General features: G+C 37.2%; 6 protein-coding genes across 11 annotated transcripts; 5 read left to right on the top strand and 1 right to left on the bottom strand.

Annotated features, from left to right (window-relative positions):
- Positions 1 to 1,980: 1,980 nt before the first annotated feature.
- On the top strand, positions 1,981 to 4,738 carry LOC106365825 (scarecrow-like transcription factor PAT1). 5 transcript variants are annotated; one of them, XM_013805325.3, is made up of 4 exons: positions 1,981 to 2,227; positions 2,356 to 2,378; positions 2,639 to 3,716; positions 4,109 to 4,738. In XM_013805325.3, exons 1-4 carry the CDS (start codon positions 2,118 to 2,120, stop codon positions 4,557 to 4,559), a joined length of 1,662 nt encoding a protein of 553 aa, XP_013660779.2. In that variant the 5' UTR covers positions 1,981 to 2,117; the 3' UTR covers positions 4,560 to 4,738. The 5 variants fall into 5 exon arrangements, with proteins under 5 accessions (XP_013660779.2, XP_013660777.2, XP_013660782.2 ...); XM_013805326.3 differs by having other exon boundaries at positions 2,058 to 2,227; positions 2,647 to 3,716; XM_013805323.3 differs by having other exon boundaries at positions 2,029 to 2,378; positions 2,647 to 3,716.
- A 225-nt stretch (positions 4,739 to 4,963) lies between these two features.
- Positions 4,964 to 7,241, bottom strand: LOC106362602 (F-box protein At3g28330-like). Its single transcript, XM_013802474.3, has one exon. The coding sequence runs from the start codon at positions 6,342 to 6,344 to the stop codon at positions 5,070 to 5,072; it is 1,275 nt and encodes a 424-aa protein (XP_013657928.1). The 5' UTR covers positions 6,345 to 7,241; the 3' UTR covers positions 4,964 to 5,069.
- A 199-nt stretch (positions 7,242 to 7,440) lies between these two features.
- Positions 7,441 to 8,407, top strand: LOC106363987 (40S ribosomal protein S27-2). Of its 2 annotated transcripts, none has more exons than XM_013803637.3 (4): positions 7,441 to 7,565; positions 7,661 to 7,762; positions 7,845 to 7,873; positions 8,028 to 8,407. In XM_013803637.3, the coding sequence occupies exons 1-4, from the start codon at positions 7,563 to 7,565 to the stop codon at positions 8,146 to 8,148; spliced, it is 255 nt and encodes an 84-aa protein (XP_013659091.1). In that variant the 5' UTR covers positions 7,441 to 7,562; the 3' UTR covers positions 8,149 to 8,407. The 2 variants fall into 2 exon arrangements, with proteins under 2 accessions (XP_013659091.1, XP_048595289.1); XM_048739332.1 differs by having other exon boundaries at positions 7,465 to 7,561; positions 7,660 to 7,762.
- A 1,157-nt stretch (positions 8,408 to 9,564) lies between these two features.
- Positions 9,565 to 10,530, top strand: BNAA09G02830D. Its single transcript, XM_013805331.3, has one exon. The coding sequence runs from the start codon at positions 9,694 to 9,696 to the stop codon at positions 10,207 to 10,209; it is 516 nt and encodes a 171-aa protein (XP_013660785.2). The 5' UTR covers positions 9,565 to 9,693; the 3' UTR covers positions 10,210 to 10,530.
- A 151-nt stretch (positions 10,531 to 10,681) lies between these two features.
- LOC106365826 (enoyl-CoA delta isomerase 1, peroxisomal) lies at positions 10,682 to 11,527 on the top strand. The gene has a single exon (XM_013805330.3). It carries the CDS (start codon positions 10,711 to 10,713, stop codon positions 11,428 to 11,430), a length of 720 nt encoding a protein of 239 aa, XP_013660784.1. The 5' UTR covers positions 10,682 to 10,710; the 3' UTR covers positions 11,431 to 11,527.
- A 1,374-nt stretch (positions 11,528 to 12,901) lies between these two features.
- LOC106363988 (DNA repair RAD52-like protein 2, chloroplastic) lies at positions 12,902 to 13,936 on the top strand. Its single transcript, XM_022691667.2, has 3 exons — positions 12,902 to 13,385; positions 13,458 to 13,587; positions 13,680 to 13,936. The coding sequence occupies exons 1-3, from the start codon at positions 13,042 to 13,044 to the stop codon at positions 13,818 to 13,820; spliced, it is 615 nt and encodes a 204-aa protein (XP_022547388.2). The 5' UTR covers positions 12,902 to 13,041; the 3' UTR covers positions 13,821 to 13,936.
- Positions 13,937 to 14,276: the final 340 nt, after the last annotated feature.

Genomic DNA, 14,276 nt, shown 5'->3' with positions numbered 1-14,276 from the left:
CTTTATTGGTTGATTAGGTGATTTATGAAACGCAAAGGACTTTGATTGCAGAAGCAACAAAGTGTGAAGTGAATTTTATTTTATATATGTTCTTTAACTCTTACATTGGCTTTGACCTATCTAACTCTTTATATTGGATGATTCTCTGATTACACCTGCAGAAGAAAAAATTGCTAGCAACAAATAATTCATGGCTCACCAAACTCGTTTTTTTCTTCTACACGACAGTATTTGTTTTTTCTAATCTTAAGTTTGAAAAAAAATGTCTATTAGTGATTTTTGTTCACATGTGTGGTAAGCTTGTTCACATATGCTCGGGTGGCAGGAACCATCATTCCTGTTTGTATTCGAAGAGAGAAACCAAAAGTTTGCATACTCTCTCTTGGGTTTTGAACTAGGGGAACACCTTTCAGTTTAATCTACATAAAATGGCTCACTCATCGAATCATACTTTTTTATCCTTTATCTAGAGATTAAATATTTGAATATTTTGTTGATAAAAAAGTTGATTATTTACACTTTTACGGCAACATAGATGATAAAATTGGTGCATATATTTTAGTTTATTTATAATCTGAGAACTAAATTTATTATTTCTATTAAGTGGGCATTAGGAAGAACGTTGTTCTAAAAATCAGTTTAGACATTTAAAAATCGGTAAAGTCACCTATCTAAACAATAATCCTTTATAAAACCCATAATTATTACCTAGCGATTTTTTAATCATCGAGGAAGACTGCAGAATTTCTGCATTTCATCACCAAAAAAAGTTTTGGTTGGAGATGGTGTGAAAGTAGTTGAAGACACGGTTGATAGAATTAAGCCATGGAAAGAACAAGGAATGCAAAAAAGAGTTAGCATTAGATTTTATTTTAGTTCACAAGTCATGTACATACAGATTCACATCACATAAATTGTCCATGTATCCTTCTTTGTATGAAGATACAAAAGGACAGATTTGATGTATATAAGTTTAGAAAAAATTCCATATCATTATTTTTTTTTGTAAAAAGTGATACCTACATGTTAGAATGGGAGGGTTGTTAAAAAGAAAAGATTAAAGAACAGCAAGGGGGTTTCGTTGTGGGGTCCAAATGACACAACATTCACTTCACTTAACAAAAAGAGAGTAAAGGTAAAAAAGAAAGCTAATCTTCTATAATTTCTTACTGCTTGGGATTCTGATTCAATTATATCTTGTTGCTTTGCGAAAGTGAATCTACCCCTATCTGACATTCTGACTTGCTATTCAAAAACAAAGTAAAAGAAAAAGATTGGAGTAATTTAGCATTTAGTTGCAAAGTCTTCAACCTGTATTTCGGTTTAATATGTTAGTTTATTCATAACCTACAATTTAACATTAAAAAAAAAACATAACCTACAATTTATTTATGAAAATGTCATCACGTTAGTTAGCAAAAAATGTCATCACGTCATTTGTTGATTCTATAAAAGACTATCTATCAATTATTTTCATTTAGTTTATAAAAATTCTCAGAAGTAAATAATGCTTTAAGTTAAATATACAATGATGGCTGTTCATATTTGACCACTTTACACTACTAGTATTTTTTTTTTTGTATTTTTCCTTATGATCCAACATGCTTCCGAACATGGATATATCAGTTCTAACTGAACGCTTCGGTTGGATCATCAAAATGGTATCCTAAAATTTGAACAAAACTAATTAGAAAACTTTAAACTTATTTCAAACGTTTGGAAGTGATCAAATTAACATAGCTGTGTTTTCAACAGTCGTGTGTGGCACATAATTTGAATTCTAACATTATTGTAGTCTTTCTCTACGCGGTCAACATGCTATGGCTTTGATTTTCTTTGGACTATGGTATTCTCCTCTTGTTTTGTTTTTTCCTCTTTTCTATATTCTTGAATTAAAAATAATTATGTTTTTCATACATTTTCCTTATAATATAGATTCGAATACTGAAAGTTGAAAAAACGGATTGAGACAAATATTGGACTGGGGACATGTATCTTAAATATAATTGATGTGGTGGTGGTCGAGACATGTTTGAGTGGTTTAATCGTTAATAACACGCCTGATTGAGATTCTTTTCTCTCTCTGGTAAGAAGAGTGACTTCTGTTGTAAAGTCACATGTGCCTTGTCTCCGACAGTTTTATCTCTCTTCTTGCTCCTTGGCTCTGTTTCACATGGTACTTCATAAGATTCACTAACTTTAAGGTGTTTCATCTCAGAAGAGTCAGGTGGGTACTTCTAAGATTATTTTCTTTTTCTTCACACGAGCAATTCTGTTTGATCTTGAACTCCTCCGGTTACACATAAGATTATAAACCCTCTCTCTCTCTCTCTGTCTTGATACTGTCTGCTCAAGTAATCTAGCCACCGACCAAAAAGGTATGAATTTTTGCTGCTCTGTTGAGTTCTTGATCTTTGTTTTTATGAGTGGCTAGAACTGCTAAGTAGATTTGATTTGTTTATTATATATTCTTCAATTGATTGAATTATATTTTTTTTCCTTGTTGGGTTTCTTAGCAAATAGAGGGATCTTGTGGTTATGTGTTACACAACTATATGTTAAGACTTAAGACAATTCAAGTCTTGACATGAGCTAGAGCTTCTCTTGAATAACGATTTTTGATTATTTCTACTTGTAGTATTGCAGATTATTACAAGGTGTGAATCACACAAGTGGCAAGAAATGTACAAGCATCCAAGACAAGAGATTGAAGCTTACTCTTTACCTCCTGTTGGGAAGCTTAGGTACGTACCGGTTAACAACTCCCGTAAACGGTATTGCATGCTCGAGCCATCATCATCATCATCACCTGACTCTACGGTTTTGGTATCAAACAACAACAACAACTCGACACATGAGGAGGATACGTCCGCCTCTTGTGTGACCGACGATTTTAATGACAAGATAAAGGAACTTGAAACAGCGATGATGGGACCAGACTCCTTAGACTCAGCTCTCTATTACAATGACTCATTTGTATCAACGCCATGTCAAGTGACTAATAGCTGGAGATCAACTCTAGAGGCCGTCTCTAGACGTGACCTAAGAGCTGATCTTGTTTCATGTGCAAAAGCCATGTCTGAAAACGATCTTATGATGGCAAATTCAATGATGGAGAAGCTGCGTCTAATGGTTTCTGTTTCTGGCGAGCCTATCCAACGGTTAGGAGCTTACTTACTCGAAGGCCTAGTGGCTCAGCTAGCTTCATCAGGCAGTTCCATATACAAATCACTTAATAGGTGCCCTGAACCGGCAAGCAACGAGCTTCTCTCCTACATGCACATCCTCTACGAGGTTTGTCCTTACTTCAAGTTCGGATACATGTCTGCGAATGGTGCTATCGCTGAAGCCATGAAGAATGAAAACAGAGTTCATATTATCGATTTTCAAATCGGTCAAGGGAGTCAATGGGTTACTCTTATCCAGGCTTTTGCGGAGAGGCCCGGTGGGCCTCCTTGGATACGTATAACGGGTATTGACGATATGGCTTCAGCGTATGCGCGTGGAGGTGGGTTGAGTATTGTGGGAAATAGACTTGCTAGGCTTGCTAAGAAGTTTAACGTTCCATTTGAGTTCAACTCGGTGTCGGTGTCGGTGTCAGTGGCTGAAGTTAAACATAACAACCTTGGAGTCCGAACAGGGGAAGCACTAGCCGTTAACTTTGCCTTTGTGCTTCATCATATGCCTGACGAGAGCGTTAGCACAGAGAATCACCGGTACATATTTTTGTTTTTTTTTGTTTTGAAACTTGTTAAAACATAATACGTATATGCTTGGGTGTTTACTTTGCCTTGACTCAGGGCCAGCTCAAAAGTTTCATGAGTCCTAGAGCAAAAAATAATTTAGAACCATAAAAATAATATTTATTTTAAGTTTTTATTAAATGTTATCAAAAGAATATCATAAATAATTTTTAATAAAATTTATTTTGAAAACAAAATTATTTATATATTTTAGACCTTTTTATTAATTTTTTTTTTTGTCTAAAAGTGTACATATATTTAAAAATTTTCAAATCCTTGACTATTAAGATAGGGAGGAACACAAGATTGGATCCGGCCGGTTGCAACGTTTGTCCCTGCCTGACTGAGTATGTATATTTTTACAGGGACCGGTTACTGAGAATGGTTAAGGGCTTATCTCCCAAAGTGGTGACTCTAGTGGAGCAAGAATCAAACACAAACACGGCTGCTTTCTTCCCAAGGTTCATGGAGACAATGGATTACTATGACGCTATGTTCGAGTCGATTGATGTAACACTTCCAAGGAATCACAAACAAAGGATTAATGTGGAGCAGCATTGTCTTGCAAGAGATGTTGTGAACATCATTGCATGCGAAGGAGCTGATCGGGTGGAGCGGCACGAGCTCCTAGGGAAATGGAGGTCACGGTTTGGGATGGCTGGTTTCACTTCTTACCCGTTGAGTCCCCTGGTGAATTCCACTATTAAAAGGCTGCTCAGCAACTATTCGGACAAGTATAGGCTTGAAGAAAGAGATGGAGCCTTGTATCTTGGTTGGATGAAACGAGATTTGGTTGCCTCGTGTGCATGGAAATGATACGAACACGTACATATATTGTAATTTCAGTTAAAGTGGTTTCTACATGTAGGCAAATTTAGTCACTCATTTGAATCTTCAAAACAATAGAGTCTAGTATTAGAGACCAGTGGAGATGAACAACAATGAGGACCGGCTCTAAAATTTATTTGACTTGAAAGAATTATCATTTGGAAACATGCATATATTTTGGTATGGCTTGGAGGCCATATAAACTATCTACATATTAGCAATTTAACACTGATGCCATCCGCATAAAAAAAAATCTTTAATCAAATATTCTCACCACATATGAAAGTTTTTCAAAACTTATTCATCTTGCACAAACGACTAACAATAATCACCCAAAATAATAACTACCCGAATAAGAAAACAAAGAAGTCTTGCAAATACAAACTCTTCTGAATGAAGAAGACGATATGTGTTTGTTAACGTTATATTCTTATCTTTTACATATATAAAAAAGGACGTAAGTTCTAGTGCTCCATCCGTACGGAATGCAGTCACTACTCATCCATGTAGTGTTGCAGTTGTTGTTGGCTCTGTAATACTTACCGTGTTTGGGATCCGATGAAGCCATTGTGGGAGAACGAACGGGACAAACCGTTTTCGTTTGATGATGATGTATGTACTTTCTATCCTGCTCTTGAGGGATATCATAGCTTTCGAGTCGTTAACGGGAATCATAATGGGACCGTCGCTTGACTCGTCTCTACCTTCACACTGACGGTGGATCACAAACTTACCGTTATGTAAGTTAATAGATAGCAAGCTTTCTCGTTCCGTGCTCCAAAAATAGGCTGTTTTCGCATCAACGGGATTTATCGTCATCGGAACATAGTCGAAACGGGTCAAGATAGAACCTGGGGAGATTTCAGATATTAGTTGCCATCCCTCGCTCTGTAGCCTCCACGAACATAACTTGCTTCCATCCACTATGTTCATGTACATGAGAAACCCTTGACAAGTTGTGCAAGCTCTTGTGAATTTGGTAGTTTTCTCCAAGTCAGGGAAAGGCGTAACACGGCATCGAACAGAACCTGTGCTAGTAGCATAGGTATCCATGGATAATACAAGTTCTTGATGATCCATGTTCTGGCCAACCCAGTGAAGGTTACCGTTCAAGCTAATCGGATACTCTAAACAATTGAAGTATAAAGAGTAAGGAAGATGTAAAGTTTCGAGACTCCACAAGCCTGTCTCAGATGAATATATAAGACAGCTTAACTTCCTATCTCCCAACTTTTTATCAAAGAGGACAATCTTGTAACCCAAAAGGTGGCCGTTCTCAGTTCGTGTGACAAGTCCCCATTCCCAGAGATATTCGTCCGTTTCAAACCCTATAGGAAGCACATCAAGAATGATTTCTACGCATTCCCGTGAAACCGGGTTAGCCACGTAGAGGGATCCCTTCTCCATGAGGGTTGACTTTATATGGATCAAAATCAACCCAACATCGGAGTAAGCCTTGACTCTGACTCGTCCGTATATGGACTTGTGGTACTTGTCGGTCAGGAAAGACTCGATGAAAGAGCCCAAAGATCGCTTAAGTCCCCATGTATCGCATTGGTAGAGACCCACCATCTCTGAGGCAATACCATAGCTGCACATGAGCGACCATGAAGAAGAGGGCGAGATTTGGTGGAAGAATCTAAAAAGGTTACGAAAAAACGGAGATTCTACTATTGATTTCCACTGCTTGCAAACAAGTTTGAAACATGTGAAGCTCTTAATCGGTAATCTCGCAAGTACCATCGTCCATAGATCATCTGTCAAGGATTCCATCTTCCTCTCTTCTCTTCTGAGTTGCACTTTTACTATTAGGGTTTTCTCGATGACATATAGGGAATCATCTTATTGATGGAACTTTCTCGATATATAGTACTATCATATTAATATTTTTAAATACTATAACATAATTGTAAAACTATGTTTAGATTGCTTCTCTATTATTGAAGAGATTTAAGGGATGTTTCATTAATATTTTAATATATTAAATCACATATCAACATATTAAATTTTAATACTTATAAGCTACATATTAACATAACATAACTTTTAATATTACAAATTTCAGACTTTTCTAAAACTTTTCAAAATGACATTTTACCTAAAGTGATATATATTAGCATAATGATAACATGTAATTTACTTTGTGCATATTTGACTTACTGATTGATAATGTTATCATATGATTTACAAAAATATAAAAACTAAATAAAAATAAAAGGTTATTTATTCGGTCCTGGGGTTTGTCTCCATCAATCCGTTAATTGGTTTTGTGTGATTTCACTGCATGGAGTTTTTGATAAAGCTTGTATATTTCCTGGCAAATGGAGACAATTGGCATCGTCGTTGGTAATGGTTGCTCCGTCGTGCAAGGGAGGCTTTGTTTAGCCAGTTTCCATTTTGTTCTATTCAATCTTCTTCAACATTCCGGTAAGTGTTTATGTGATTCGAGATCTGGAGATGAGGCGGAGAACATTCTAAAATGTAGTCTCAGTTGAAGTGTTTCTACTTGTATACAATTTCAGTCGCTCATTTAAATCAGGACAGAACATGTCTTACAATACTTGTTAAATCGTTTTGTATATTTTAGAATATTGTTTACTACTATAAACCAAATCTGGACGTGGTGAATAAGACTGATTACTTATTTTTAGTTTGTCGTGAGAGTTTATTGCAATCATGAACTGATTACTTATTTTTAGTTTTGTTTGCTGTAACTGTAAGGTTGGAGGAAATGACCGATCAAATGACCATCGTTGGCAATCAAAAGATTGGAGGAAATTAAATCATAAGAAAAAAGAAAAGAATATTATTATGATGATCCACTAAATGGGCTGGGTCATTTGGGCCCAAAGTTTTGTCATCCATATATAAAGCCCGTACAAAAATCCTTGAGCAGCCGCATTTGGAGAGTGAAGTAGGCAGTTGCATCCTCCCTCTAGGTTTTCACCAATTCGTTTTCGTTGCTGCATTCCCTCAAACAAAACAATCATCATGGTGGAGTTTTCATGCCTTTGTTTCTCCTTTTTCTTTTTTTTTCTTCTCTTGATGGCTTTGTTTGAATCTTTTTTTTGTGGATGTGTGTCTCTCAGGTTCTCCAAAACGACATCGATCTGCTGAACCCTCCCGCTGAGCTCGAGAAGAGAAAGCACAAGCTCAAGCGTCTCGTTCAATCTCCCAACTCCTTCTTCATGGTACTTTTTTTTTAATCCCTTCCATAAGTTAAAATTAGATTCGATGCAAATTTAAGTCTGATGTTTGTGTGTTGTGTTGCAGGACGTCAAGTGCCAGGGATGCTTCAACATGTAAGTTGTCTGGAGAATTGATTTAGATAAATTTAATATAGAGTAGTTTTATTAAATGTCTTGTTTTATTTACTAGAGATTGGTATTGTCTAGAGGTTTTGTAATAAACGCTTTAGTAACCTCTTTGTTTGGTGGTGGTGGTGTTACTTTGCAGAACCACTGTGTTCAGTCACTCTCAAACAGTTGTAGTGTGTGGAAACTGTCAGACGGTTCTGTGCCAGCCCACCGGTGGTAAAGCTAGGCTCACTGAGGGTTGCTCTTTCAGAAAAAAGTGAGAGGATGAGATTTCACCCAAAAGTTGTAGTCTTTTTCACAAATGTTGATGTGAGAGATGAGAGATCAGATCTTTTATTCAGTTTGGTTTTTTCTTGCTTAGTAGTTTTTCATGAACTTATGTTTTGCTTATGAGTAGATTGTTAAGGTATCATCAAACTACTAGTTGAGTTATTCATCCTCTGCGTTGTTCTTTGTCTTCAGTTTAAACAGCCGTTGTTAAATTTGAAGTTTATTGCTTATATAAAACACACTTATGAATGGCTTGTTGAAAAGCATTGTAATACTTGTATGATTAGAAGAAACTCAATGTCTTGAAAATGCTAAGCTACCAGATTAGTATTATCTTAATTGATGAATTGGATTCACACTTTAAACTAATGTGGATAAACCACAAGACTAAGTATAATCTGTAAAATCTAAAATATCTAGAAAACAATGTAGAGTGAGGATCAAAGTGTGGCAATAAGTGAAAGAGAATCTTATAAAGTTTATTATAAATCATGGAGCAAGAAAATTCGCGGCGCCTTGAAATGTGAGACCAAGTGCGTAAAACACTTTCCAATCATACAATACCCCATCACACGCAATCAGTTTCCTCCATCTCTTCCTCTTTTTCTTTCTTCTCCAATTTTTAAAAGAGTAAAGAAAGAATAACTTTATGAAGAAATAAAAGAAACAGAAAGTAATTGACGTAAAGTGGTTGTAAGAGAAGTAGTGAAGTACAGTGAATTTACGTTGCCGCTGGATCTCTAAAGCTGTCTGTACCGAAGCAACTTTCCAATTCTGATATATTTTTTCAGAAGTTGGATGAAACTTCTTTTTTGGTTACAAATAACTCTTTTGTTTCGATAGTTATCGTCAAGTTGCTTTTGTAGGCAAAGTTAATCACATTTATAAAATAACAAAAGTCTTTTCTTTATCAAATCTAGGCTTAATCAAATCTTTAAATTGAGAATGAGTGATAGAGAAACGACCGAACGTATCCATATCATGAGGTAAAGAACATGAATTCTAATATCGAAACATAACAAACATCTATATTCGTTTTAAATCTAATAGTATGATGCTTTATACTTCATAAGAAAGAACCTACCCAACTCATCGCCAAAGCAACCCGTCAGATCACATTTACAAACCAAAACTAAACGTAATCAAGGCTCATTTAACAAAATACAAAAGACATCTCATATGCATACATAATACATTCGTGAAATGTAGGCACGATACAATTGGATGAAAAGGAACGTGACATATGATAAAGGCCATAAAGGTTATACAGAAAAAGTAAGAGAGACACTATATCAAATGGTCTAAACCCACGTGTTGAATTGTGGGAAGATTGCTCCGCCATTAAGTAAACCATATAGCCGTTAATCAAACAATACGACAAGACTCATGACTCCTATATAAACCCTTCAAGTCTCTGACAACCAATGTTCCTTTCCATGCTAATTAAGCAACATCTTCTTATACATTATTATACAAACACCATAAACAAATCTATTGGTTAAAGCTTATAGCTCTTACAAAGATTACAAAAAAAAATGAAGAAAGCTGCGGCATTGATGAAACGTATCGTTGCGTTGTTGAGCTCCGTAAAGAATAAAACAAGTGCATTCAAAACAAGACTCGTGGTTTTGTCTCTCTTGAAACACAAGAAGCTCGGGTTCGGTTCCATTTCCAACAAGATCCACAACCTCCTAGGCCATTCTGATAAAGACCAAGACCGAGACGAGAGCAAGGCTATAATACTCTACAACAGTGGTGCATCCACAGTGGCTCATCATGATAGTTACGACGTACTAGAGGAAGAAAACGACAAGTATCCTGATCTGAGGCACACACTGTTCGAAGGAGAGGAGGATTTTGGGGAGTTGGAGGAAGGTTCCGTGATAGATATGGTGAAGAACTCGAAGGAAGAAGAAGGAGAGAGTTTCAAGCTAGAAGACGAGATCGACCATGTCGCAGATCTCTTCATTTCAAGGTTCCATAAGCAGATGAAGCTCCAAAAACTCTTGTCCTTCAAGAGGTATCAAGAGATGCTAGCCCGAGGCACATAAAACTCATATTCATATAGTCTCATATTACGATATTTGCTAACGTTTATATTTTGTGTTGTCGATCATAAATCATTTGATCTTCTTATTTTTCTATAGGATCAAACATTATGATCTCTTTAATGTGTTTTCAATTATCAAGTTGGATTGAAAGAAGGATTAGCTTTCTTATATGTGTTTTCCAATTTGTTATTTTCCAATAATAAGAAACAATTCAAATCGAAAGGCGATGTGACACCAGAAAGTTACAAAGTCAATAGAATGACAGGAAATGTAAAATTGAGTGTTTGCAGTTATTAGCTTATTCGAGATCATCTAGATAAACAAAAAAAAAAAGAAACAGCCTTGTTAGGCCCATTAAATGAAAATGATTAGTTAGGCCCATTAAATGATCCAACTTAGTAGAAAAAGATATTGGGCTCAAGCCCATTAAGCTGAGTCAAAACGTGACTAATACACTATCTAATACGCATAATTGCTAATCTCAGAGAGAGAGAGAGAGAGATGTGTACGTTGGAGAAGCGTGGTCAACTCTTCTTGCTGAAACTCACCGGCGACGGCGAACACCGTCTCAACCCCACCTTACTCGACAGCATCACCTCCGCCATCACACAGATCCGTTCCGACCCATCCTCCTCCCAATCGGTCCTCATCACAACCTCCGACGGCAAATTCTTCTCCAACGGCTACGATCTCGCCTTGGCCGAGTCCAATCCTTCTCTCCGCCCTGTCATGGACTCCAAACTCCGATCCCTGGTCGCCGACCTCATCTCCCTCCCTATGCCGACGATCGCCGCCGTGACCGGCCACGCCTCCGCCGCGGGGTTCGTTCTCGCGATGAGCCACGACTATGTATTGATGCGTGGGGATAGAGGGTTTCTGTATATGAGCGAGTTGGACATCGAGCTTGTGATTCCTCCGTGGTTTGCGGCGATGATACGGATGAAGATCGGTTCTCCGGCGGCGAGGAGAGATGTGATGCTGACGGCGGAGAAGGTTACGGCGGAGCGGGGTTTGGAGATGGGAATCGTGGATTCTAGTTATGGTAGTGCGGCGGAGACCGTTGAAGGCGCCGTTAAGTTGGGGGAGGAGTTAGTTAGACGTGGTGTTGATGGACACGTGTACGGTGGGATGAGAGAGGCTCTTTTGAAACAGGTTCTCCACACGATTGGTTCAAATGAGAGCGTTTCCAATAGAATGCGAAACAGTGGATCTAAACTGTAGGTTTTTTTTTTGTCAAGTGTAGGTTGTTCAACCACGAATACAATTTGTACTAGTTGATAAAATTAAAAATAAAATAAATAGAGACCAAATGAAAGTAGCTAGATTTGTTTTTTTACAAATGAAATAGCGACCAAATAAATAGAGAGTTAGAGACCAAATGAAATTAGCTTGACCAAATGAAATTAGCTAAGATTCAGATGCTGTTGAGACGCTAATCGTATGGGAAAACCTTTGACATCAACATAAGTTTCAAAAAAAAAAACCTTGACATCAACAGATATGTTTTAAAAAGCAGTGCTATTGGTGAAACTGTGATAAAGCATCTGAACAATGATGAATTAGAAGGCAACACTGAGAATTTTTAAGTGGATAATAATGATTTGGATGTAGAGGATAAGATGTCAATGCTGGAGTGGCTGGCTAACGAGTACATGCGTTTTGGTTGTGCGTTAGAGTTTGTGACTTCACTAACAAATCGCTCAGTTTTGCACGGGGGTTTGGAGGAATAGGAGGGATACTTCGTTACCAGCTTGATATGAATGCTTTTGATGAGGATTTGGATGTTTATGATGATGAATCTGATTAGCAATCAATCGAATTGTCACCATTGCTGGTTCAGGAAGATGGTCCACCACAGAGCTTGAACCAGCCTGCGTGGACTATCGGGATTACGCAGAAGATAACCGAAAACTAAACAGAAATTTTTTCTCTTAGATCAAAAACTTCATATTTTATTAAACTGATTCAAAAAAGTTGGTCTCGAGAACCATCCAGTTTTGAACCTAAGGTTGAACATGGGAAAATATACTACTCAGAGACTTAGTTTCTTTTGCAAGAAGACCGCCTCGGACGTTTTGTAAACGAAGAATAAAAATAATGGAACAAAACATAAATCACATTTTAAGATGTAAAAATCTTTAAACTAATAGTTATTCTCCCTTCGATGTCTTCAAGAATCAAACCACTTCCGAAAAATGGACTGCCTTTGTGCCGATAAAATGGAAAAAATAATTTGTAACGGTTGAATTCAATGAAATAAACGGCTGAATTCAATAAAATAAATGTTAATAAATTGAAGTAAAATCAATATATTAAGAACTTCTTCCGTTTCAAGAATAATGTAGTTTTGGTGTTTCACATAGTTTAAGAATAAATTACAATTTCGAAAATAATCATACTTTAATAAATATTTTACAAACAAAATTTATCATATATACTAGTTGTTTTAACTAATATGGACAAAATGAATAACAAATTATAAAATTATATTGAAAACGTAAAATTATGACTTTGTGAAATAAATAAAAACCTCAAAACTATATTCTCATTGGAGGGAGTATAGTTTTAAATATGTAAACCAAAGTCAGATAATATTACAAATGTTTACATATGGAAGCAAAATCTAAAATGCATTAATGAGATATGTTACCAATTTAAAAAAAAAAAAAACTTTAAAAGGGAGGGTTGGTTTGGGTTTCCCCACCTATCCCACCTACCTCTACTGCTTGAGAAAGAGAGAGAGAAGAAGAAGAAGAAGCAGACAAATCTCGTCTCACTCTTTTCCTGTTTTCCTCAACTCCTTTGTCTTCTTCCATCTCTTCCTCCACAACAATGTCTTCGCAAATGCAAACCTCCACGACCGTCTTCAGAAGCTCCCCCCCATCTACCGCCTCCCAAAGACTCTTCCCTCTAAGAACCGTCGCCGTTCGCCAAGAAACGTCAACGGCGTGGAGAGGAGTCAGATGCAGCGGCGTTGGTGTCGGTGGAGACGCCTGGAAGCAAAGAGCGGTTCCTAACTCCAACTATGTGGTCCCTATGGACGACAAGTTCTCCTCCTCCTCCATCACTCGGCCTCTGATTGAGATTCTTCGCGATCTCAACAAGAAGATCCCTGATAACATCGTCAAGAGCCATGGTCCTGGATCCAATGCCGCTTCTTCTGGCTTCATCCCATGGTACTCTCCCTTAACCTTGTTGTTGTTGTTGCTTTCTTGATTTGAGTTCTTGGACCTTTTGTCTTCGTTTAGGTACCATGCAAACCGGATGCTAAGCTTCTACGCACCAGGTTGGTGTGGGGAAGTTCGAGATGTTATTTACTCTGAGAACGGTTCTGTTACCGTTGTTTATCGTCTCACCATTCGTGGCTCCGATAGTGAGGTAACGCTACATGACTTCAAAGTTTGTTGTTGTCTTTCTTTTTCTCTGCGTGTCACACACTATTCAGAACCTGAAGTTTCCATGTAATGCAGGCACATCGTGAATCTACTGGGACAGTAACCATGACTGATGATCTCATCATCGAGGATCCAGTGGCTGCAGCTGAGGAAATGGCATTCTGCAGAGCATGTGCTCGGTTTGGTCTAGGCTTGTATATGTATCATGAGTCGTAGGGCATGTATACTTCAAGTGTGCTTACCTTCTTTTTGGTTGATGCGTTTATGTGAATCTGTAATGGTGTTCACAAAAAAATATAAATAATATAATATAAGCATTTTGGATTTATACATTTTTCCCTGTGTTATTAGATTATTTTGTATGTTTTTGTGTACATGTGTGTGTAATAGCATCATGATCTCAGAAGCTTTGGACCCATATATCTGAACTCAGTACCTGTTGTAAAGGAAGACCGTGATCCCCGGATTACATGTATGGTTTGAGCTTATGGATTATTCCACGCCAGGGGATTATAGACGGTTTAACAAGGATTTCAATAATTTGAGAGTTAAAAAAAAATTATTTTACCTAAATTGTCTATTTATATATAAATTTTTTCAAAATTTTTAGGAGTTTAAAGCGAATATTTCATCTGGCTTGGTCCAGGATCGGTCATGTTCCACGCCAAGCAC

Source organism: Brassica napus, chromosome A9 (genome assembly GCF_020379485.1).
Source record: "Brassica napus cultivar Da-Ae chromosome A9, Da-Ae, whole genome shotgun sequence".
Taxonomy (NCBI): Eukaryota; Viridiplantae; Streptophyta; class Magnoliopsida; order Brassicales; family Brassicaceae; genus Brassica; species Brassica napus.
This window is presented reverse-complemented; position numbering and strand designations above follow the sequence as displayed.

Bases quoted from the DNA above. Each gene is read 5' to 3' on its own strand.
- LOC106365825 (XM_013805325.3), top strand. From the start codon at position 2,118: ATGTGCCTTGTCTCCGACAGTTTTATCTCTCTTCTTGCTCCTTGGCTC. The intron at 2,228-2,355 runs GTGGGTACTTCT...TGTCTGCTCAAG, and splicing joins TTTCATCTCAGAAGAGTCAG to TAATCTAGCCACCGACCAAA. The intron at 2,379-2,638 runs GTATGAATTTTT...TTCTACTTGTAG, and splicing joins TCTAGCCACCGACCAAAAAG to TATTGCAGATTATTACAAGG.
- LOC106362602 (XM_013802474.3), bottom strand. From the start codon at position 6,344: ATGGAATCCTTGACAGATGATCTATGGACGATGGTACTTGCGAGATTA.
- LOC106363987 (XM_013803637.3), top strand. The intron at 7,763-7,844 runs GTACTTTTTTTT...GTTGTGTTGCAG, and splicing joins CTCCCAACTCCTTCTTCATG to GACGTCAAGTGCCAGGGATG. The intron at 7,874-8,027 runs GTAAGTTGTCTG...GTTACTTTGCAG, and splicing joins TGCCAGGGATGCTTCAACAT to AACCACTGTGTTCAGTCACT.
- BNAA09G02830D (XM_013805331.3), top strand. From the start codon at position 9,694: ATGAAGAAAGCTGCGGCATTGATGAAACGTATCGTTGCGTTGTTGAGC.
- LOC106365826 (XM_013805330.3), top strand. From the start codon at position 10,711: ATGTGTACGTTGGAGAAGCGTGGTCAACTCTTCTTGCTGAAACTCACC.
- LOC106363988 (XM_022691667.2), top strand. From the start codon at position 13,042: ATGTCTTCGCAAATGCAAACCTCCACGACCGTCTTCAGAAGCTCCCCC. The intron at 13,386-13,457 runs GTACTCTCCCTT...GTCTTCGTTTAG, and splicing joins TCTTCTGGCTTCATCCCATG to GTACCATGCAAACCGGATGC. The intron at 13,588-13,679 runs GTAACGCTACAT...CATGTAATGCAG, and splicing joins TTCGTGGCTCCGATAGTGAG to GCACATCGTGAATCTACTGG.